At 43.7% G+C, this 25,157-nt stretch overlaps 1 protein-coding gene across 1 annotated transcript in view; it reads left to right on the plus strand.

The window, feature by feature from the left end:
* The first annotated feature begins 366 nt into the window (after positions 1-366).
* GRK5 (G protein-coupled receptor kinase 5) overlaps positions 367-25,157 on the plus strand; it is a 174,727-nt gene continuing 149,936 nt past the window's right edge. Inside the window, exon 1 of the mRNA XM_075155171.1 lies at positions 367-670. Coding sequence (XP_075011272.1) covers positions 619-670 — 52 coding nt within the window. The 5' untranslated portion in view covers positions 367-618. The remainder of the gene's footprint in view (positions 671-25,157) is intronic.

Below are 25,157 nucleotides of genomic sequence, written 5' to 3' on the forward strand. Positions count from 1 at the left end.
CGGCACCAGGGCTGCGCCGCCGCCGCCGTCGGGGCCGCGCCGCGGGGGGCCCCGCGCATCGCTCCGCGCGTCGCCCCGCGGCCTCCCCCCGCTCCTCCCCGCCGCGCAGAAACCGCCCCCGCCGGCTCCCGCCGCCCGGGACGCTCCGGCCGGCCCGTGCCCGCGCCCTCCCCCGGGCGGGCTGGCGGGCGCTCGCCGCCCCTCCGCGGGGACGCTGCGCGGGCGCGGGGCCGGCGCCAGGTGCGGCGGGGCCGCCCCAGGACTACACGTCCCGGCGTGCCCGGCCCCGCGGAGCCGGCGGCGGGGATGGCGCCTGCGCGGGGCTGCGGGGCCGCTCCGCGGTGCCACACCCCCGGGGGAGGGAGGCAGGAGCGCCCGAGCCCTCAAACCACCGGGGAGCCCGCGGGGCGGAGGATGGAGTAGCGGGGCGAGGCGCCGCGGGAGCAGATAGCGCGGGGAGCGCCGCCTCCGCCCGGGGGAGAAGGGAGGAAGCAGGGATCATGCACGGGGGGATAACGCGCTAGGGGCAGGAGGCGGGTGGTCGCCCGGAGACTCCGCACCTCGGGAGTGACGTCCTGCTGCAGTGCCGCTGCCTGCCTACGCTGCCCGAGCTCGTCAATGGAGCTGGAAAACATCGTTGCCAACACCGTCTTGCTGAAAGCCAGGGAAGGTGAGAGAGCGGCGGGAGGGGAGGGGGGGCTGGAGCATCCTTGTCGCAGTCGCCCCTCCGCGGAGCGATGCCCGCGGGGTGCGGGCGGGCGCTGGTGGGGCTGCGCGCCGGTCCCGCCGGCGGCGGCTTTCGGGGTGCCATGTGGCCGAGCCGGCGTTGGAAACGGCTCGTTTGAGCCCCGGTGAAAAGGAAAATACCGCTTTTCCCCCCTGTGTGCGGAGGTTTGGGAAAGGAAGTGAATGAGATTGCAGAGATTACAATATTCACCCATCTCTTCCTTCCCCCTTCCCGCCCCCCTCCCCTCAAATCTGGTCCCACAGATTGTGCTATTTCAGCGTCTATTGTTAAAGGTCAGCTGCAGATGCATTCATTCAAAAGGGCTTAGCAAATCTGCACATAGCTTTCCGCGCCGTGTGGTGAGACCGGCAGGATCGTATCGCTTCCACGTACAGTCATTGCCTTATTCGGCGTTATTAGGTGATATCACGTTGCTGCAAACATGCCCATTGTTGAGAGTGGGTTTGTCCCCAGCCGGAGCCGGGCAGAGGGACCGGGGGCTCAGCCCCCAGGCTGAGCGGGGGGCTCGCTGAGCGGGGGCTGCATCCCGCGGCAGCCGCTGTGGACCGGCAGCTGGATGCTCCGAGGGATGCCCGTGCCGCCGGCACGGAGCGGCCGCGGCTCGGCACGGTGCGCCTTAAAAATACGCTCGGATGCCGGCTGCACCGCGGCGCGGGGCTCCCTTGAGCACCTCCCCTCCCACCCCCAAAACCCGCAAAGCCGAACCCCGGTAACCGCCAGCAGATCGGGCTCGCAGGGCTTTTTTTTCCCCTTCTCTCCGTGCAGGGCAGTGCGTGCCCGCGGATATCCTCCGGGGCGCGGAGCCGGGCGCTGCCCGCGGCTGGGGTGCGGCGGGGCCGGGGGCTCGGGGCTTACCCCGGCTCCCCGCCGAGACCCCGTCCGTCGGGGAGCATCCCCCCCGGCTGGAGGAGGAGCGCCACGCACAAGCAACGCGTCTCCCGGTTGCAGCATCACTGCCAAGACGCGATCGCTTTCTGCCGGTTACAACCCGGTTTTATGTATGTATTTATTTACTTGATACTGTTTAAAATAAGATCCTTTTCCGAGCCTTTATTTAAACTTCTATTCCCTGAAGATACTTGCTAGACTGGGCATTTTTAGGTGCGGTACAACCTGCAGCCTCTTTTTTTCCCACTGTCCTCTGAACTGCCTGGAACTGCCTGCTAGCGAGGCCGGGGACCGCTCGGGTGGACTTCAGCTTTGGTCACTCTGAAGCTATGGAAGTACGAGTAAAGCAATATTAGTTTTGTAGAAGAAATATTTCCAATAGTCCTCCCCTGGAGTGATCCTTTTGCTGGGAAAATAGTTCAAATTGTAAAATAATGTTTATATAACTCACGGGCTGTTGAACTTGTGAGGCTTAGCTAAAGAGTAAAGTCCTGAGATCCTCCCAAAAAAGCTCTATAAATAATAAGGGCAAAGGTGTTATTCCATTCAGCAGATCAGTGAATTATAACTTCCTGACTTCTGATGGAGAATTTTTATTTTCTGTTGTCATTTTTAATATTGTTTAGAATGCAGTTGTTGCTACCAGCAATACAATACTGGTTTAGATTTCAGTAGACTTTAGGAATACTTTAAAGGACTGGTATTAATTACAGTTATTGTGTGTTGTTTTCAGAGAGCCGATATTTTGCAAGTAATTTTAAATGTGCCACTCAGTTTTATGGTCTTTTTCTACCATCATCAGCAAGATGGTAACAGTAATGTTGTTTCATTGTGTTAAAGTCGTATTAAAGAAGCTGTTAGCTATAATCCAAATGGCAGAACTTTATCAAGATTTACTCCAAACTATATTCCAACTTTTCTTTTAACCATGTATGAAGCTCCAACAACATTTTTTTGAGGCCTGGTGCTTATTTATTTTGAAAGCTTTTTTAGAGGGGGTGTGAAATTTTTTGAAATGAAGAACAAAGGACAAGTTATGTACCTGACATCAGAGCCACAAGTATTATGTCTGTATTGCATATGTTTCCACATTTTTAGTTATCATTGCAAGCTGCTGTGAGTAAAGTGTTTTTAAAATTTGCAAGGGGTAATGTAGGTGGATGTCATTGCAGATGAAGAAGATGGACAGCATATGGAAGACCAAGAGTAAGAGCAAATTAATATATTGAGGATTATGATATCTAAAAGTAAGGTTGTTCCAGGTCCTGCAGACACCATCAATAGATTTAGCTGGGTGAACATGTAGCCAAAGCCAAGTACATGCATGTTTCCACTTGTTAAGTCAAAAGTAAGAGCTATATTAGCGCAATTACATGGTGGTTGGTGCCTGCAATGTGGTACTTACTGGGATCTACTCTGCAGACATTAGTGAAAGCAGAAGTTTTATCACAACTGCAAGGGGAACACAAACCCAGTATCAGTAGCAAAAGGGAAATTTCGGATTAGTTTCAAAGGACGGTTTAGGTAGACCTGCAACATTAAGTCCAACGGTGAGGACTTTTGTAAGGGACTCTGAAGTAGGGCTGAGTGACCACCACAAACATTTTCTAGCAAATATTGGTTTAAATTTTGCAACTCATTTGCTTTGGCCTTGCTAGCACTTTTTCTGTGGTCCCTTGTGTAAGTTCCTTTGTGACTAAGTTGTACTAAAGCGACGCCCGATGCAAAGTGAATTTTTTAGCTGAAATACCAGGAAGCAAGTTTTATAACTGTTATACAAATACTTGCACTTGAATCCTGATGATTACAATGAGAAGCACACCCGGAATTAACTGATGCAATGTGATACATGAGTAATCTTATTAGAGCAACAAAAGGAGTAAATGCAGTTCACACACAAAAATGTATTTCACTGAATAATTTTGAGCAGAGAATAAATTTCAGGAAATCTTCATCTTTTTGCAGAATATGAAGTTTTTGACACAAAATTACACATAAGTTACTTGTTATATTCAGAAGTCTGCAAGTCTGAACACGTAAAAAATGGAGTTTTATTGCATTTGAAAGTTCATTTATAATTTACTAGGAATAAATTTATACTGTTTCCTCAATTATAATTTTTAATTTCTTGGATGCAAAATCCCATTTCACAAATCGCTAGTCCCTTTTCGGACTGAATAGAAAATACATCTGGTTTAATTATAGGAACCAAATAGGTATTTGGGACCATCTCGTATTGCCTGGGGAAAAGAATAAGCAGAGAAGGGAAGACAAGAAAGATGAGAATCATAAAAAGAAAAGCCAAATAATAACAATTGCAGTCATTTCACCCCAAATTATGAGGTGGTGAAACATTCATCTGGATCTTTTCATTACCCTTCTTGTTTCAGCAAGCATGTCTGAACCACAGAATCATCTAGCCGTTAGTAATGGAGGGAGACCACGCTGCTAGCAGCAACTCCAGGTTGGTGAATGAATCCCAATTCATTTTCGCAGTTTAAGGTTGTTTGACAGAGGACATCATCAGAACCGAGGAGCCAATGGTGGGGTCCAGGAGAGACCAAGGACTGAGTCTCCCAACATTTCAGAGGAACTTTAACAGCCCTAAGCCAGAGAAGTTTTAAAACCCATCGATAGAGTCATGAATCTACCCCTGCCTGTCAGAAGCAATAGGCTGATAAAAGACAAGTCTTTCAAAGAGGATGATGATTAAACTATGATGTTTGTATGAAAAACAAACAATATGGTCAGATAAACATGACCAGGATATGGTGATTACCTAGATACTCTTCATCGTGATCCATTCCTTCCTAGCCATAAGCTCAGTCTTCCCTCATGTTACCTGCTGCTTCTGTGTGCATGAACTTTCCTAGACAGCCTGAAACACATTTCAAAACCCGAATACAACTTGACTCTGAAATTGCAAAATCCTTTACAAATCTGTACAAACAGACAGATAATTCCCACCACTTTGAAGTTTTAGAGATAACTAAATTAGTCATCACAGTTATTAGTTTTAAAACAGCCAGTTTGGAAGATAAGCTATTGTTTTTCTCAGACCTGGGGTTTCTAAAGTGCAAAGTTTACCATGTAAACCTGGTAAAAGGAAAAAAAAACCTTTCAACCACTAAACCACAGCGCAAATGCAATTTTTTTCCTTTTTAGGTAGACTGGAATTCTAAAATGAACTTATTTATGGCACCCAAGCAGAGCCTTTGATGGGCCTAGCCAAAAGGGGTGACCTTCTTTCATATATCTCAGAATTTTTTGATGAGTGCACACTGATGCCATATAACATGCGAAATGTGCCTGTTAATAAATTGCTATATTTTAGCTTGCTTTTGCAGGATGATCACAGGAGAGATTTGTGCATGTCCTTATTGGCAAAAGACTAGCAATAAATCCTAAACAAGAAGCGTGATTGCTTTCCAAGAACTTGGCTGCAGAGCAATTGGAAAAAGGGCAGTAGAACAATGAAAAGCATATTTTGAAGGAAAGAAGGTGACTATAGCGACAGCCAAAACCCCATGGAGAATATGATTATTGCAACTTAACTTCAACTTAACTTCATTAACCGGTGCTTTGAATGGAGAATCTAAGGTCCTGTCCGCTATCCCTTGATATAAAAACAAAGTACTTTGTAAGGAAAATGTTGTCTCTATAAGCAGAGGAAACTTGAATGCAGTGACTCGGTTTACTTTTCTTTTTGGAGTTCAAGAGAAGCTCTCACCACTGCAATAGCTTAAAAATATTCCAAGAATGGAATCAGCCATTACTTCAGATGTGACAGGGTGCTTTTCAGCAGTAGTTTAAAAAAAATGAGATTCCTTTTCAAGCCTGTAACCATTTCTTTCTGGGGAAAAAAAAAAAAGATATCCCAAAGAGTCCAGAATATTTCATTATATTCTAATCAAGGAAATTCAGAAAACAGGATTCTTCAGGCTTTGTGAAAAGAATGTGTAAGTCTGAATGACTTCAAGATCTCTTTTTACAGAAGGGACTTATTTCTGTAGCCATACCTGGCTTAGAGCAAGTGTGTGGGGGTGTGTAGAGTTGGCTTGAAATTCCTTTCCATGTTTTTTTTTAATAGCAGGGCTTGGTGCACAACAAGTTAGAGCTGCTGTAGCTGTGCCCTTGGTGGGCACTCTGTTCTTCTGGAGTTCTCCCTTGTGGCTGACTACACCAATTTGCAGTCATGGGCAGCAGGTCTTGGGATGTGGTAATGCTGGAGAAACCAAAGGCTCTTCCACCCAAACTTCAGAACTGAGGAGGGAGGACTATGCCCCTTCACGTGTGTTGTTGCTGTGGAACTGTGGTTTCATAGCCTAATTGCTATCTAGCTTGTTGCGTTTGTAGGCACTTTTAAAAATACTTAGTAGTGAGCTGTGGTGGTCTCTCAGGTTACTAACACATAGAAGCTATTAGCTAGTAAAACTTCTAGAACAAATGTTGACTATGGAGGTTTGAATAGAGCTACTTACATCTGCTCCATTAATCTCATGTGATTGCTTTCCTCAAGTGCAAAATCATAAATCTAGGAAGAGGCTGCCTGTGTTCGTTATCAATATGTTCCTTTTCTGAGAAGGTTTTAACTTAGTGTTGCAGAAATTGTCCGCTCGGAAAAGAATTCTCAGTATTTATACAAGACATAGGCATAATTTTGTGACTGTGTCTAGCTTGTTGTATTAACTAAGAATATTCTGAGATAACTTAGGCAAAAATGTCTGAAAGAGGTAGTTTTAGGGATGCTCTACTGAGAGCGTTACCAGGCCAGCAGCACTCGGACCAAGCAAACACGTGTCTTTGTGATAAGCAGTTCCAGAATGAACGCCTCAGCCACAGTCTTGCCCTGAGACGGGCCGTACCACAAGTGTCCGTGCCTTCGTCACCAGCGAGTTAGTGGATGGCTGTGTGCTGCCCCATTTTGAAGACAACGAAGAAGCAGCAGCTAAAGAGGAATGTAACAGCTCTGACTTTGCTGTTTCTAGGCTCTGGAGGTATGTTATACCTGTTCGGTGGCTGACCTTGCTTCCTTTGTCCTTTATACCTGCGGGCAGTACTATTGGGGGGGAAAAAAAAAACCAAACCAAAAAACCCACCCCTGCATCGTTTCAGTCTTACTTCTTAGAAGATGAGCTCCCTTTCCAGGTACTGCTTTGCTAGCTAAGATCTGCTAATGATCTCTCTTTCCCCAACTCAAAAGATGAACATTTGTGTGCTGAGGACTTTGATGCTTGCAGTGAAGGGTCTGAAGCCCCGATCGTGTATTCAGACCTCTTAATACAGATGTGCTGTGATCCTCATAAAGCCCAAAGCTGGCTGCTAGGATGTAGGCAGGGTCCTTCTGCATGTGTAGAGAAGTTGTATTTTTATTGCTTGGCTGACCTTATGTATTTAGGCATGTAGCTGATTCTCTCCTATACTATTTTTACACCAGTGTTACTCTGTGAATGGCTTCTGGTTTGTATTGATCCAAAGAGAGCTACTAAAGCTCTAATTTAAGTGCAAGTAGTGGTGCTAAAGTCAATGGGACTAGTTCCATGGCTAAAATATCCACAAAATCACATCAGGATCTGTATCGGTCCATTGAAAAAGTTTAAAAGCAAAGCAGTTACTGTCTTTATAAAATATTAGTCAAAACCAACCAAATAAACAAGGGTTCCTCTTCCTTTACAGCTGGATGGGAAATACTACCCTTCCATCCTTTTTTTTTTTTTTTTTTTGGTCAATGAAAATAGTAGCTAAGGATCTAACTTGTGCTCATCTATCAGATCTTCCCCTAGATCTTGATTTCAAAAATATTATATGTGCTGTATGAGTTTTCTGTGTGGCAGTGGGTGAGAAGAGAATCAATTGCTCCTCATTTTTACAGGCACATAATCTAAACAATAACAAGATGATATAATCCTAGTATTTCTTTAAGACCACAGGATGTGGAATTAAATTAAAAGGCCAGGAAAATAAAGAACCCTGCAGTTTGATTACACTCAGCTGGATTATATTTGTAATTATTTTGCTTGGGGAATTTAAAAATGCATACTGCTTTGTGAGAAAGATTAGGTAGGGAAAACAAAATTAAAGTAAACATTCTAAAGAAAATATTGCAAAGATGATGGGTATTTTATTTCATTAAAAAAAAAAAATCCATAGAGTTGCCTGTTAAAATGAGAGGATGGAACAAAACACAGGTGAAGGGGAAGATAGATGAGGCTGCAAAGTCTGTAGAACTGGCTCAGCTGCTTCTCGTTCATATAATGTCTCTTCAAATATAGATGAAGAAACTGCCACAAGCATTTGTTCAGGGAAGAAGGGCAGGCCAAAAAGCGTAGAAATACACACAAGTACTCAAGACTCAATTGGGACCTGGAGTGAATAATGCAAATAATATTAATGAAGGAAGGGTAGCTGTCTGTGCTCTAGGATGAAAATAGTTATTCACAACTAACTTCTCAATGGCACAGGGAAGGCTGAAAAATTTGTATATCCATCATTTCCAGCACCTAGAAGTGCGTTTACTATGCATGAGTGGTCCCATGGACTTCATGGGGGGACTGCTTGGTGGTTGGAAACGCAGCTTGTTTGCGCTCAGGGTTCAGTCAGTTCTCACTGCTGCAATGCTGTTCCAGTCAGTAAAACTGCACCGATAAAAGTGAAGTGAAACAAACTACTAGCAGCCATCGGGAAAGGGCTACTATGTCATTTTGTCCCGTGTCCTCCATGCACTTTTTAAGGTTTGAAAGAGTTTTGGTATAAAAATGACTCAATTTATGGGTCTATCTCTCAAAGGTTTTTTTACAGTCCAAGAAATCTTGATTATTCTGGTTAAATTTTCCTTACTCTAATCTCCTTACTCATCTAATCCCTTTTGTACAGTTTTCATTCTCCAAGTACTTTCTGTTTCTCATCAGTTATCATCTTGCCAAGTTTAACAGCTTTTGTTCTTTCCTCCTTCCAGCTTGTCAGCTTGGATGGTCTACCTCAAATTTCGTGCAGTCAGTCCTCAGGACAAGTTCATTCCCAGCGGTGGGTTCCTAGGAGGTGAGCCTAGAGACGGGGTTGGTCCTGAATCCACCCCTCATCCTGGCCCTCCTCAAAATCAGCTGAAAAAGCTGGTCAAATGGGGAGGGACCCTAGGGCAGAGGCAGTACCAAGAGGGAGTACATCATGATATTTGAGTAGTTTCCATCAGTGAAGTTGCTTATGGAGTTCCTGGTTGCCCTGAGGGTGCCGAAGAGGCAGTCAGTAAGCAGTGGCAGCTATTTTTGCATTGGATGAGTATTCTCTTGGGTCCCATTGAATGCATGATTTCACTATGAGCTTGGCTTTTCCTGGTAAGCTGAAGTTATATTAAAAGTTCTAGAAGTTACCTTATTTTTGGTACAGTACTTCTTTTGCTTAACTACTCAAAGAGCCAATCTCTACTTTGTGTGGGCATGCAGCACCGTGACTTGTGGGATGCTGTTTACTAGGTCCCAATGCTCCTGGACCATTCCCCTTTTCCTAGCATCATTCTCCCAGTGAATAAATTTGGATGGTTTTGTTTCTTCTCTCCGTTGCAGTAGTCTAAATTTTTCTAGACCAAAATTCCCATATTTTATTCTTCCCACTTTTCTAATCTTTCTAGTTTATTTTCCCTGTCCTCTGACACCACCTCTGAATTTGAGAAGTCTTTGATGTACTGTTTAAAACATATTTAATTAGATTGGATTAAATGTCAGTGTACTGGACACATCTAAGGCTTTATGTATTTTCTTTCTTGTATTATCCTTGGTTGTTCTTTGGTCAGTGTTTAACCTGTGTGACAAGGCTCCTATTGAAAATGACTGAAACTGTTCTTTTTTTTTTTTTTTTTCTTCCCCATGCATGTGTTATGGGAGACCTTCATAATTCTATAGGAAGTCTTTACTTCCAGTGAAAGCTTTAGACTCTGCCTGAATGAGCTTGCTCCCTCAATTCTATCTAGCCATGTAGTGTGTCCCAGGAAAGGGACTGCCTGCCAGAATGGAGAAACTCTGTGACGCTACAGTTGTGTTCACTTGGCAGCATCTGCAGAAGGCACTGATGGAGAATCTCATCTTGTGAAACAAGTTAAAAAAAAAGAGAGAAATGCAGCTGGAAGAAGAGGAGATTCAGAAACAAAGGGAAGATGTCAGTGATGCCAAGTGAAAGCCGCACCAATGGGCCCTTAGTGATGCTTCTGTCAAAATGCCCCTGTAGACAGTGCAAGGGAACTGACATCTTTAACAAGCTGATGAGTTGGGAAGAATGGATGCTAGGCTAAATCATCATTTAGCCAAGGCTGCCAAAATATCTGTGTAAGATATACGTATATATTTCATATTGGTGCTGTTCAGTGCTTGTCATTCTTGGATTTCTGCTGATTTCATCTTCCCATTGCTTTCCTTCCTGCTCCCTCATAGGTTTGGTTTTGGTTCTTGCTGGGGATGAAGGTTAGATTGGGAATTTCATTCAACCAGTGTGCCTTTTTCCATCTTCTTTAGATTTGGTTGTTGCAGATTTCTTTTTTCATTATTTCTTTTTGAGTTCTCTGGGTCTCCATGAAGTTGGTTGCCTTTGGTCCAGCAGGAGAAATTCTAGTGATAAGCATGCTAGAAATCAATAGGGTTGCTTTCTGTAGGGGTGATCTTGCTACTTGCATGGCACACCTTTCTCCAGCAGAAATCCAATGGGACAACCTGCCTTTCCTCTTTTGTTGAGAAGCGTGGTGCAAAAATGCAATTGCTCACCCTGCAAGTTTTGCAGAGGAAACTTTACTTGGCTAACAGTTATGGGAAATTAAGAGAATCTGAACACTCAGCCTTAATCATCTCACTATTAAAGGAAGAATAGTTGTCCAGTGCAACATTTGGAAGCAGTGAAAAAGCTTACAAATACAGGAGTTGGGACTAATCTATGAATAAACCCTTTCTGTCTCCCTCCATAGCAATTCCACATCTACATTTCATCTCTGAATCATGATTTTGTGTTTTCTGAGGATGCCGAGTTATAAATCATACGTTGACTGAGAATTCCTCATGAAGCACACGTCTGGGAAAGTTTGTGCTTTGTTTATTTCACCAGCAGCCGAGTTTTAGGAAGAATTATCCAGATGACTTATCTATGATGTAAGCTTCTCTCAAGGTTACAGCACACCTTTCCTGGAAGCCTTGTGCGTTTAGTGTGCATCTCCTTTCACTATTTGCTCAGTGAGAGACATAGGAACGGCTCAGGAATTAAAAAAACCCTTTAGCTCTCTGGTTTGGAGAGCTGGTAATAGAACAGAAAAGCGTTTGGAGTAAAGCTCCTTCTTGCCACGTGTCATTGACTGACACTGAATAGCAGCAGGTGCCTATGGAAAGGCATGCATAGAATGATCCTTCCCCAAGCCCATCTTTTCAGCCTTACGCTAGGGACTTCCTGAGCAGAAGGTGGCTTTCCCCTCTGGTACTTAATAGAGGGATCTTTTCTTTATGAATTTATTTAATCCATTTTTGACCACATTTATAATTTTGGCCTGAGCAGCTTCCTGTGGCAATGAGTTCCATCACGTAACAAAAGCATGCAGACTTCCCCACATGTGTACTTCATGAGGGACTCTCAGTTGATGTATGACTTATGTTTTGGCAACCTCAGAAAGCAGTCATTGTGAAGATGTGGAAGTGCCTTGGAGGGGAAAGAAAGGGAATTATCCGCAAATCAATCAAATAATTCTGTTGTGGTTTGTTTTTTTTTTTTTTAACATGTTGATTTCATTGCTTCTGCCCTAATTTCTATTAGGTCATTCATGATTTTGTAACCCTTTATCATGTCCCCTTAGTAGTCTTTCTCCCTAGGTCCAAGTCTATCATCTCTATCCCTTTGCCTCTTCTAATTCTGTATCCTTTTTGAAATGGGTGACCAAAACTACACAGCGTGTGTGTGCACCATGGGCAGTGGCACAGTGATGCTGACTGCTTCGTCCTTTGTCCTTGTCACAATCTTAACTTGATGCTTATTTGCTTTTTTCCCCACTGTCATAAGTATTCATTACTGGGCCTACTGACAGCGACCTCAGAAATTTGTCTCCTGAGCTGCAGTGTTTAATTTAGAGCCCATCATTTGGTCTATATAGCAAGAGTTGTTTTCCTTCATGTGCAATACTGTGCTGCCTGACACAGAATTTTATCTCTTCCCCCCCTCCCCCCCCATCTCTTAAGTGATTCAATGCTGCAACGTACTCCTGCAACTCTTTGCAGGCTGTTTTTGTTACAACTGTCCTGAAGAAATTCATCTTGGCAGCAAATGTCATCTTGCTATTTATCTCTTTTCCAGACCATTTATGAATACACCGAATAGTCCGAGTCCTATCACAGACCTGCGGCACCCCACTAGCAGCCTCGCTCACTTTCATATTCTTATCCCTGATTTCCTATCTTGTAACTGCTGCTGACTCACAGCAGGGTCTCCTCTCTCGAAACAGTATCGTTTCTTAAAAATTGTTGGTGAAGGTCACTGCCAAAAAAACACCATTCAAAAGCATTAAAAGCCACCTGCCCAAGCAGCTTTGACTAGAGCCAACTTGTTCCAGAGGTGGAGAAGAAAAGTGAAAACCTGTGAATGAGAAATGTTGGAATTTGCCAGCTGATGGCAGTATTCGAAGGAGCCATCCTGGGACATCTGGTGAGTGGCAAAAAAATCAGGGTTGCACCAAGGGCTGAAAGACGAGGTCCCTGGTGAACACTTAAAATGGGCGCTGTTCGAATCTACCCATCAAATCTCTGACCATCTGAAGCTGTTGTAAGGTCAGTGATCACTTCTAATGCCACGGAGGAGCGTGATACATGCCAGCAGGCCACCGGCCACAACGTGCTTAAAAAAAGAAACCCAACCCAAATCTCCCATCCTGCCCCCAAACCCTGCCAATCCTGGGGGGAAAAAAAGAAAAAAAAAAGGTGGTTTCAGGTAGTTATTCTTCAGGACCTGTACACTAAATTAAGTACACTAAATACTTGCCTCTGTCCATGCATATGTGCACAGGATCAACCTCTTTCATCAGACAGCCTGATCTGAAATCTCCAGCAGGTCTCGGGACGTTTGTTATTCTGGCTCATGCAGACCTCCAGCTGCAAAATGTTTATTTGGCTGTGAAAAGTCTATGAAGCTTTGATGGATTCAGCATATTGTTTTCTCTTCCTTTTTTGGGATGCTGTTTGCCTCCAGCTCTCATGGGGAACACATCTCTCTTTCTCTATATCATAAATATTAGATACCTCGAGTGACCGCCAATGCGTGTAGCACAGGTATGAGCCATGCTCTGCTTGCAACCCTTTCGTGGCAGTCGACACTGCAAACAGATTGCCGAAAAATAATGGCACGGTATGACTGCACAACACTTTAATGTTTAACCTTGCTATGATTTCAAGTTGCTAATAGTTTATTCTTGCTTATTAGCAGCTTACAGGTTGAATAATACCATGACACTGGGATTATTCATGGAGTCAAGTGAAGGAAGTAAATTCTGGCTCTGTGAGCATAGTTGGGAAAGCAGATAGAGAAATATATTCTTCCTTGAGTGACCTCTCTAAGATCTCCTTGTGCTGGTTGGTATAAACAAACTGCTAATTGGAAAGTTTAGAATAAATAGAAAGCAGCTTTTTAAAACTTATGGATGTGCTATGTAAATGACCCTTCCAAAATGAAGCTCAAGTCTATATATTACAAATCCTTTGCAAAGGGATTGTTTGAATATATTTTTAATTAAACATTTACCAGCTGTGTGAAGGCATGAAGCTGGTTTAGAAGCCCAGAACTATCTTACAAGGTGAGGACAGAGCGTGCTTTTGTTCGGGGTCTCTGGCCTAAGTTTTCAAAAATACTTAGTGATTTTTTTTTAATATATTTTGGTTTTCCAATACAATGAGTTGAGAAGGAATTAAAATTGGAAATGAAATACTGGATATTAAGCTCTGTTAAAATGTAAATTCTGTGCAGGGAAGAGCCAAATGTGAGAGGTCTGGCATGTTTCTAGGGCCAGATACCGAGGAGGCAGGCAGCGAAGCTTTGATCTCTGTCCTACGTTAATCTCCGTGCTCGAGGTTGTCGCTCAGATGTTAGGATGCAGCATTTCAAAAAGAGGGAGCATAGAAGGCTGCAGTGCTGCCCATGTGAATCTGCTAGCGCAGGTGCAAGCTAAAGATGCCATCCTATAAACACTACAGCAGGTAAATAAATTTCAGACGTGAATAGTCCCATAAGGTGAACAATTTGTTGACAGAGGCAATTTAAGCAATTGCTCATCAGTGAAAGCAGATATTTCACATCCCAGGCTCTTGCCTGCTTGTGTAAAGAAAAGTCGCATTTTGTATAAGTAGTTAGAGGGCCTGACACCTAATTCCAGCAGATGATTGTGGGAAGACCGTTTTTTAAGGAGGTTTGGCTTGTTTCGTTAAAAACATGATGAGATTTACAGACACTTCACTAACATAGATCTGCACTATTACCGTTGGATCTTTTAACCTGGGTTGGTTGCAGATCACAATGAATGTGTGTTTTAAAAAACACAAGTAGTCATGTGGTTTTTTGATCCCAACTTCTCTAATATCTTATTGCAGATGCAGTTTCATTTGATCTTAGTAGATGAAGCTCAGCTGGAGGATAAAGCTAGTTTTTAGGATTGCATAATTTTGCACAGGAGTGAATTTTGCTTTTTATAAGTCTTACTGTTTTCCTCTGGGGAGGGGGAAGAGAGAAGGGAACAGCTTGACAGGAATCAGTTGTTTTGATTTAAGAGAATGTGAGGAAATGGCATCTTCCAATAAATACAGATTTTATTGAAGTTGAATACTGTGACAAATAGTTTAGACTTAGAACTTCAGATTTGGTATGTAAGCAGAGCAACTCCGCTGAGATTTGTGTGCATTGCTAAAATTAATGAAATATGCTTCGTAAAGAAGGGCAACAATTCACTGAGTAAAAATAGGCAGCATCTTAAAGAGCTTGTAAACAAAGCTATTAATTTTAGGACTAGAATCTTATACTCTTTCTTAGTCTGAGAATAATGCCACTGCACTCTGTGACACTATTCAGTGGGTACAAATTCAGCTCTTAAAACCTATTTAAAAATGTATTTAAAAGTGGCCACAGTTGTGTTTTTGCTTGCATGTTTTGTCCATCCTTTGAAGTATCTTTATGATACTTTTATTGTATAAAATATTAATCTCTTCCATTTTAAGCCGTCCTCTACACCACAAACGCTGCTTGATACATTTGCTGCAGTCAGTTAGTAATAACAATTACAAAAGGAGCCACAGCTGACGTGCCCCTCCTTTTCTACCTACTTACCTCAGGGTTTTGCAGTCTAGAAAGTACTCCTTGGTGTGAGTCACTAAAAAGATCTTGTGATTATTTTTTTCCTTCCCCCCCCCAGTGTTGATTGTGCTTAAGGCTTAATCTGATGCTGTGCTTCACTCTTGATTTGAAGGAAGGGGAATGACTTTCCTCTTCTCTTTCATAACCTCAGGTTTTGTAATTTTTATTCGTTCTTTTCATTATCAGAGGGAAGCTTTCTTTGGCTCGACGCAGCTTTGTGGCGATCTTCCCAACAGCTCCTGTCTTATTCCACTGTCTTATGCTTCATGCAGAAGATCATATTTGTTTTCTTTGAAAAGAAGGAAGCCCCAAAATTTGGGCAGGAGCCACAGGCTCAATTCAAGCTCAGTAGTATTAAATTTTATTTAATGGAACACAGTGAAATCACCATCATTTACTATTGGACCCGCTGGCCATGGGTGTCTTTCTTTTTAAGCTGAAAGCACAAGAAAACATATTTGGCTGCCAGCTCCTTTTGCTTTTGACAAATAAGCCAAAGGCCCAGCTTACTGCTTATGCGGGAATATTAGTAATCGCTTTGTATCGGTGGGGCGAGCACAGAGATCACAAATACAGTTTGCTGTGGTCTGCATCAGCGACCTTTCCAGGCTGGAGAAGCAGGTGGTATGGCAGACTGGGTGTAGGGGCTCGCCTGAAAGAGGTTCATGGAAAGCTAGAAGTTGTGAACAACGTGACGGCTGTTACAAGTTTTCCGTCCTGGGCTGCACCTGATGATGTGCGCTGGCACAGGCGTGAGGCTTGGCTGCTCCCAGCCCCTGGGCTCTATGAAGCCTTGTCTTATTTGTCTTGTATATCTGATGTTCTTTAAAAACGCTAAATAGATCTTTTTGTATTCCTTTGGGAAGTGGGCAGATACAACCAGAGATGTAGAACTGTGTGGAGTCTGTAGGTTTTTTTAATTTTCTCCTCAACTTTTCGATTTATTGCTTTTACCATTCTTGCAGGGGCCTGAACCTCTATTTTTAGACTAAAGACAAGAATCCATTAACTCATCTCTATACAGTAACCTGCCTATAGGAAGAATCAGTCTAGTTGACCAGACTGGTATCTGGATATTTAAAAGTAATCAAATGCCTAGACTTCCATGACGAAATCTGTAACAACTGGCATAGACCTGATGGTAATTTGTGCTCTGACTCTGACCTTGTTTTTAAAAATGAAGCAGTGTTATTTGACAAGCAGCTCCCTTTCTGGCCAGGGGTATTCCACATACCAACCATTACAACGTAGTGAGAAGTGATGGGACGTGACCTGTGATTGTGAACATGCTATCATTTATAAATGTTCCTGTCTGTAGCTATCTACATCTGCCCGTGGTGTTATTCCACATGTTTTTCATGAAAACGTAATAATATTGTGTATCTTCTAGTATTGCAGAGGCTTATTCCTTTGCCTAGCTGTGTTCTGTTTAGAAATTGTTTGGAAACGGTCTTTTCTCTGGTAACTATTTAATCAGAATTGAAACATTAATCACATTGCTGTGCAGCCATGCAGGGGCTATAAGGTGTTCCCGAGTGCTGAGGACTCGTCACCTCTGCAGTCCCTCGCAGAGAAGCAAGGCAAATACAGATAGCTTACTACCCTCCGCAAGGCAGAGAAAATACAGTTCCAGGTGAGCCCCTCTCACCGCTGCAGGGCTTGCGAAGTCCGGGCTGTGACTGGGGGCTTCTCCTCCTCTGCAGCAGCTACACAGCCCCTGCCCCTTCCTCCCGCTGAATATTAAAGTTGTAATCCAATCCTTGGTGGATCTAACTCCTCTTTCTTTGTCCTGGCTTTCCTTGCAAGGCAAACTGAGCTGCACGGGGATTGTCCAGTGCCTTGAGTTGTTTGAATGCTTGCAGCCTGCCTATAACCTTGAGTAACGCTCCCTGAGAGGATGCTGTCACTGGGCGTTGGGCAGGGTGAATGGTGGAAACTGCTTTTCTGCTGCTGCATCGCTGCTGTCGTGCAGTGCCGTGTACCCTCTGGCGTAGGCTCGGCACCCTTCCCTGGCAGCCGAGGCACTGCCAGCCTGGGAAGGGGCAAGACGAGAGGGCTCAGTGGTACGGCCCCTTCCTGCAGCCTCTGGAGAGCAAGAAACTTCCAGGCCTGGGCGATGTAGCAGGGACCTGCAGCTGGTTAAGAGGGGGCTGGGGTCAGTGAGAAGGTGAGCAATTTTCTAACCATGAGTAAATCCTGCACCTGGAAAAAGGAAAGGACTCAGGAGACTGAAACCGGAGTGGGAGCAGGCCACCAAGCACTGTTTTGAGTATCCGAGCACTGGCATATAAGACTTATTTTTTTTCATCTTGTAAGTCATGATAGACGAGGCTAGAGAACAGGAGAATGGCCTCTACCACCGGTTAGCTTTGCACATCCGAGTCAACCGTTTAATCTTCCATGGTCAAAATGTCTTCTGCAACAGACCTATATTCTGTGAAGCAGCTGAACTCAAGGATCTAATAAAGGGGGTATTAATGCAGGTGTTTCTGTTGCATGGAAAACATAGAATATGCAATTAAGTTCCCTTCTGCTGTAGAGCTGTGTGTGTTTTTTGTTTTCTGTGTATAAGTATTTTATTTGTTTTGTAGTAATTTGTAATACATGGATCTGTATATTCTACAGTAACTTACCCTAATTATTCAGGAAGCATGCCCTACTTAATTGTTATGACTAATTTTTCAGCCTGGTTCTTCTATTAGCTGTGCCATGTAAGGAAGTAAAAAATGCATGTCATCGCTAATTATCTTATGGAGCAATCATGATTAATGCCACACTAAGGTCCAGGCAGATCAGGGAACAGTCCTATAGCTGACACCCAGGCAAATTTCCCCTTGAAGCCACTGTAGACTTTGGCTGATTGAGAACCTCAGGATTAAGTCCAGATCTTTCTTTCTTCTCAAAATTAGGTAATGTCACTAATCCATTCTTTCTGCTTCTTCATGGTATTTTTTTTGAGACGACTGCTTTCTTTGTTGTAGCGTATCATGTTCTTTCTGAGATATTGAGTAGCAAGCACGCCTCACATTTTCTTGAGTATCCTTATTTGATCACCAAAATTTGTACTTTTTTTTTTATAGGAATGACTTAATTAAATTCTTGAAATTTTTCTGAAAGGTGTCGAAAATCCTGTTTTGCCTTCTAAGTTTTGGGCTGCTCTGTGCTGTTTCCCTGCATGTGAAAGGGAATGTGTACACACTTTGAAATTGCTAGTATCAATTGCAAAGTTTATAACCTTACAGTAAACTCATAATTTTTGCATTCAGCAATAGTTAAAAGCATATAGGTCTGAAAATCCTTACGTAGGCTCTTAACCTCCTCTTGCAAAGTTAGCCGCGAGCAGCTATGTCGACAGCTCAGTGGTTTCACAGGAGTAGCCATTAGTGTTTTCTGTCCTCCTTATGAACTTTAAAAGTATTCATTGTTTACACCTGATGATAGTAGTGCTGCAGATGCGGAATCCTTTGGTGCTACTCAGTATTGGCAAGCGCGGTGAGAGGTGATGCGGTCTCTTCTCTGAGCAACGTGAGGTTCAACTAATCTACAGACCCAGGTAGGCAGAGCGCCAGGGTAAGGAGAAGCGTGTGGTGGCACAGGGGGTCTGGGCAAGAGGCAGCAGCAGAACACAGGTCCCTTGAGACCTGCTGAGCGTCACACGCGCTGACCTCAGCTCCCTGGTGTAGCAGGCATTTGCAGCCCGTGAACTTAATTCATGTTATTTCACCTCACCTCTTGACTGTAACCTGCAGAGAAAGTTGTCCTCTCATGCAGAAACTTCTGCTTGTTCGAGTTCTTGCAGATATTTCTGCAACTGTGGCAGTGTTTTATCACAGTTGCTGTGACATGATGTAGGAAAAAAAGTGTATGTTGGTTGTAGAGAGCTGCTTGTTTCCTACAGACAATTTACCCAAGCACCTTAAGATCTGAGATTTTCCAAAATATAAATATGATAAAATACAGTGGAAAACAAGAGCTCCTGCTGCTGTAGCTACTTATTGAACTCACAGCTACATTGAGATGGAACATGCTGGCCATCCCATATGAAAGCAGTGGGATTCAAATGCTTGTTGATAAAAAACAAAGTCATTTGCATGAAAAACAAAAGAACTTCTCTGGAAAGCATTGAAGAAATAACTATTATGTGGGAACCCACAGCTTCTCAGAACCTTTTCCCCCCCCCCCCCTTATCCTAAAAATTTCTCCAAGTATATCATTCATCAGTGATATTATGCTCCAAGCAATAAAGCTCCTTCCTCCTATTGAACTAAGATTAAATATTTTGGCTCTGTAGGAAATATACAGGTAAAATGTTATCTCAGCTTTTTATAAAGAGTAGCAGAAATGAGTACTGTGTTGAGACACAGTTGCAAGTGGGAAGGCCAGCTGAAATAGCACCACTTCAGCCAAAAAAAAAAAAAGTCAATGTGCACCTTGTTTAAAACAAATGGTTTCAAAGCTAAACTTAATAGTTTGATGATGTACGTGCATTCCAGCAACACAAGTCACACACTGAAAGAGTAATGTAGGCTTTCACTGTCAGCTGGTTTAAAATTTCTACATCTTAAGTTGGGTTCATGCTGCATAAATTGGCTTTTCAGATGCATTTAAAAATTGCAATCAAAATACATGGTGGCAAAATTAATAAGTTGAAGATTAATAGTGCAGAAGTGAATGACAGTTGTGACATGGTTTTTCACTCGCACTGATGTTTCCCCTGGTCACAGCACATGATTGCTCAAAATGCTTGCACTAAATTCAGTGGTGACCCCTTGCACCAGACACAGAAGGAAGCAAAGAAGAGGTTGGCTTCTCCCACAAAGGGTTTGGGGGGCCCTGGAAAAAGCTAGGACTCTGCAAGTCCTGGGGAAAGGTTTTGGACAAACAATATCACCTCTACCACAGCTGGCTCAAGCCGTTATAACGAGTTCTTCACTTCCATCAGGCATTCTGGTGTTTTCCAGGTCCACAGAGCAATAACCATACTGCTGGTCACGCGCTTATGGGACATTTAAAACCTAGTGATGGACAATATCCTCCCAGCATGGTACAACTCCAACTAAAGATGTCAGATGTGGCCAGGCTGTCTCTGATCCATGATGCCAGGCTTTTGCCTTCTCTTGCAGCAGGATGTATGGGACAAGGCAGTTGCACTGAGCTTCCCCCTCCTTTCTCTCCCCATGTTATGTCCCAACCTGTGAGCCTGGTCAGTGCCAGTGTTTACTGCAAGAGAGCTGTGGCTTCTCTTCTGCTCCCTAGCAAAGTGCTGGAGCAAAGCACAGCCGATGGGCCTGTGGAATCAGCGATGGCCTTTGTGGCATCCAGGAGAGGAATAGGTGAAGGAAGGTTCAGTGCCAAGTAGGATAGAATCATAGAATCATAGAATTATTAAGGTTGGAAAAGACCTCTAAGATCATTGAGTCCAACCGTCAACCCAACACCACCACGCCCACTACACCACGTCCCTAAGCGCCTCATCTACACATCTTTTAAATACTTCCAGGGATGGTGACTCCATCACTTCCCTGGGCAGCCTGTTCCAAGGCCTGACCACTCTTTCAGTAAAGAAATTTCTCCTCATGTCCAGCCTAAACCTCCCTTGGTGCAGCTTGAGGCCATTTCCTCTTGTCCTATCGCTTGTTACTTGGGAGTACTTGTCCCATCCCCTGGGGTTTGAGGAAGGTAACCCTGTGTGCAGTAAAGTCCCTTTAGGGACAGGTCACAGCCCCCCAGGGAGGACAGATTGGCCAGGTCAGGGGGAGGGAGTAGAAAAAAGGAAGAGGGAAAGTTTTGGGACCTTTGTTCCCAAACGAGAAAACTCAAGACTCTGTTTGTTCCTGGTCTGGGAGGTTTAATAATGTCAGTATTTGGTGGACTGTGCCTGTGCTCAGAGCAGTGACTGAGGTTTCTCTCTTAAGTACAGCTGTGACTTCTTACTAGTTACAGTTCCTTACCACGTTGGCTTCCGTGAGGTTGTATCAAATACTAGCATGTATTGAAAAAAAAGTGGTGATAGTAAGTTTTATTTGCAACCTGCTCTTTTAAATGGATTGAATGTTTTCAGACAGTTTAGTAATGTTAGGGCTAGCTAAGCTTTAAATCCACACAGGTGCCTCCCTGTGATCTGTAAAGATTGTGAATGTATGGCTCCCAGCAATAATTACTGCTAGTGAAATATGGAACTAATAAATGTCTCCAGTTAGCGGCAAATTGAAGAACATATCTTAAATAGTAAGAATATTGTTTGAACTCCCATAAGGTTAGCAACACATATCTGTAGACTTGGTTAATAAATAATTATGGTGTAAAATTAAACATATGGAAAATATTTCCTTTTCTGTTTTCTGATTTATAACTTAGTGTTAACATTTATGGACAACGTTCTTTACTGCAAAGGAAAATAACTTGTGTATGGGCAGGTTGTTAAAGATATTTGATTTTCATCTATGAATATGAATTTGTTCCCCAAACCCTTATGCATGGGGAAATATATACATACGAATGGTTCATCTAGCTTCAAAGTAGAACTTTGTGACTTCAGAGTCAACCTCCGAAAGGTGACTTGCAAGTAAAGTCTGTAAGAGTTTCAAGAATTCATCTCCAATCGTTGTTCCATGAGGCAATCATCCACAAGTCGGTCTGCGTTAAGGACTAGTCTGGGACCCGTTTCCAAAGTATATGAACACCAGTAGGTTTTGCCAGTTGGCAGCCTGGGACCCAAAATACCTGTTACTTCTTAGTGCAAGTACACCATGCTGCAGTCTGTGATTTAGAAGTTAGTGTTTGCAAATCATTTATGAAAACTTTCTTTTGTTTCAGCTTGTAAAGCTTTGTAATTCAGCTGCTGCCCAGAGTGTTGTTAAGCTTGAGGGTATTAAGTGCTGCAATGGTTTTGCTTTAAAAGCACAGTTTTAATGTGTTTTAGGTGTTTTGAACTCCAAAAGCATTCTCAGAACATGGAACATTTATCATTTCCAAAACTGAGGCTGAAATAAACCATGGGGTTTTTTTTTTAAAAAAAGTAAGTAACGCAGCTCAGGCTATGGTTTTCTGTAAAATCTTTGAAGTTGAGGGGATGTAACAGGCTTCCATATTTAGGACAAAATGTTTTGATCCTGCTGATGCTGAAGAGGGAATTCTTTCTTAAATACTTCAACGTCTGTTTAACTGGCATTCTGGCATCATTACCGGTACATCGCTCCATGTCAAGTCAGGGTATTATTTTATTTGGTTTAGTATATGTATTTGTGCAGGTCATTGCACCTCCTGTTTATGAATGATACCATAGACTGGGTTTCTCAGCCTAAGCGTGGCTAAGACAAATACCAGTGGAGTCTGATGGAAAATGTACAGCCTTAATAGATGTGCTGTTATGCCCTGTTGAATTTTGTTGTTGTATTTATTTTGCTCAGAAAGAGAAAACAAGTAATTAGCCAAGAAAGCTCACAGCTGCATAGCTTACTCCCCTCTCTCCTATATACACACAGTCTATTGGTATACACAAAACTGGCACTAATGAAACATAAACAGATCCTTTTCCTGTGTGGAAAAGACTTTTAGCATTGAATGGGAATGAAAGCAATAGGATTCTTTGGAAATCCTCATTATTTGGGTTCCCAGTTTGGATTTTGGGCTCTAAAGCCCTTTGTGGTTCCATGCACGGTGCGATGTCTCCATGGGTTTGCTTGGGGCTTTTTTGTTTTATGTGTTTGTTTAAAGCTCTCAGGAGATGGGATCCTGTTTGTGGATTTCTGTAGCCACGTTATTTGCTGCAAAAATCTAAGCTCGCGTTGAAGTTCCTGTTTGTAGGTGGCTGGGGTTGTTAAAACCCTAACCTGAGCCTTCTCAAACCTCGGTCAGAGGCATCCCATCTGGTATTTGCCTGATGTTAGGGAAATCCTGAAATCATCGTCCTGAGATGAATCGATTGCTGGACCACCACCTGAAGACGTGCATTACCCACCCCGCGATGGGGGCTCCGGCCAGCCCTTCGTCAGGGCTGCGGTGAAGCCGGCTGAGCTCTGCGGCTCTGCCCCCTCCTGAGGAGGCCTGTGATACGGGCTGCCGGAGTGCTGTGAGCCAGCTGGCTGCCGAATATGAAGTGAATTTTACCTTCCTTCTGAAAGTTCTGTACCCTGGGAGCGAAATGACTTTTTTCCACCCAAAAACTCCAGGAGAAACCTTTCTTTGCCACAGATGCTTGAACGGGCAGCGGCAGCCCCTCCACGTGCCAAACCTCCTTCTCCTCCCATGGATTTCAGGCCGCATCTCCAGTCTGCTCTGCTTCCAGCAACCACCCCTTGTCCTGGAATCAGAGCTCCTCTTCCTCCCGGCAGCCATGGAGCCTCCGTCCGTGAATCGTGACTTTCCGCCCCTAAGCTCAAAGCTAGGTCCCAGCTTCTTTTGCTGTTGTCTCTCCCCCGTTTTAACTTCTCGCCTCAGTTCCTAAAAACAGTGTTGCACGAGCGGCTTGGCAGGCTCCGAGCAGTGCCTTTCGGCACCGCGCTATCGCCCGTGCGCTCCTCCACGGCACCCGCGCCTCTCTCTTTCTCAAGCTAAAATAGCCACCCGCTTGCAGACCTGGCTGTACACCAGGTCTCGGCCATTGGCAGTCACGTCTATTCTGTTCTCTCCTACTTCTCTGTGAAAAATGCCATCACGTCCTCTGTCCTTTCTTCACCTACGGTCACTCTCAAGTTTATTGTTTTGAGAAACTCGCAGGCGATGCAATGAAGTCGTGGCATTTATCTCTATGCCTCCATGGCGTTTCTGGTCAGAGGTGCCTCACGTTCCAGGCATAGCAGGATCTTCACCATGGTGCCCTTTGCTCTTCAAGACCTTGAATAAAATTCAAATAGACTTCTTGCGTTTGATTTTAAAAGGGGGAAAGGTGATTTGGCTTCAGATAAGACAGGATGGATTGGCTTACATAGACTGCATGAAATGTGGCAGAATCCTACCCTTCAGTACCCTCCCAATAGGAACAAGCTAATGAATTCCCCATTACTGTTCTGGTAGAGCAACTCAGAAGAAAATAGTTTTCTCGTTTAGTAAAATATGTTTCCTTTCTAATTCTTCTGTGCTTTTTTAACAGTTACCTTTCTGTTCAGGCAGTCCCTTGGCATTAATAGGAAACCTCCTATTTGAACACCTTTCACGCAAGTGGTTAGGGAAGAGCTAGCCCAAGCTCAGCCGCATCTTTCCTGTTATCTAGCAGAAACCCCTCCTTCAGATTTTCTGCACACTGTGTGGAATTTCCTCTTCTGTCTGGCTGAATTTTTGGAGAGCCTTAAACATTGGCAGTGGCTCTACAAAATTTTTCTGGGGAGCTTGGTAGAATTTGAGCTGAAATGGTGAATTATAATGAAAGTAAAGAAGATAACATCGCATCATTCCCCGTGAGACTCGGTTTCTGCTGTCACTTTGCCAGCATTATGGCTCTGCGCGCGTACCTGGGGCTGTGGACCCCCAGCTCCGCAGAGCTGCTCTCAGTGAGTCCCTAAAGGTTTGGGCTATTGAGGTTTAAATAAAACGCCCTTGTCTCGGAAAGCCGTCCTTTTCCAGGATGCGCACGAGTAGACTGCAGCAGGGAGGTGGAGGGTAGCTTATAGACAATGATAAATTTTCAAGAGGTCTCTTTTCTTCCTATAGGCAGGGGTATCGTATAGAGGAATCATTAAACTGGCCCCCAAACTGTTCGCATTTAGCGGTGACAGATCTGAAAGGTACCGGTGACTAAGTTAGATAAACTTTGAAATGCCTAATTGTTCTGTTTTTCAAACGCGCCCTCTCAGTAATGTTCAGTGCTTTAATAACAGTTTCCTTAGAAAGTTCAAAATGTTTTATATGTCACGATGCCAGAAAAAATAACTTGTAGGGAAACAAAACAAATATGTAATTCTTAATGGGAAAGGTCACTTTTCTATCCCTTCCTCCTACCTGCTGGAAACAGTTGTTTAACTGTGTGTGTTTGGCCATCTGAAGGGGTGCCCCCTCAAGCTTTTCTGTCTGCGTCTCCCTTTTGGCGTGCAGAATTTCAGTCTCTTATCACAGCCCTCGGTTCCTTTGTGTACATGGAAACAGCTGTTGCCACATATTTATCGTGAAGTCATGAGCAGCCACGGCGTGCAGCCCAGCAGCAGCAAGGAAAGCCTCGCTGGCCACCGCCGATAGTGCC

The sequence above is a fragment of the Calonectris borealis genome, chromosome 7 (assembly GCF_964195595.1).
Source record: "Calonectris borealis chromosome 7, bCalBor7.hap1.2, whole genome shotgun sequence".
In the NCBI taxonomy this organism is placed as follows: domain Eukaryota; kingdom Metazoa; phylum Chordata; class Aves; order Procellariiformes; family Procellariidae; genus Calonectris; species Calonectris borealis.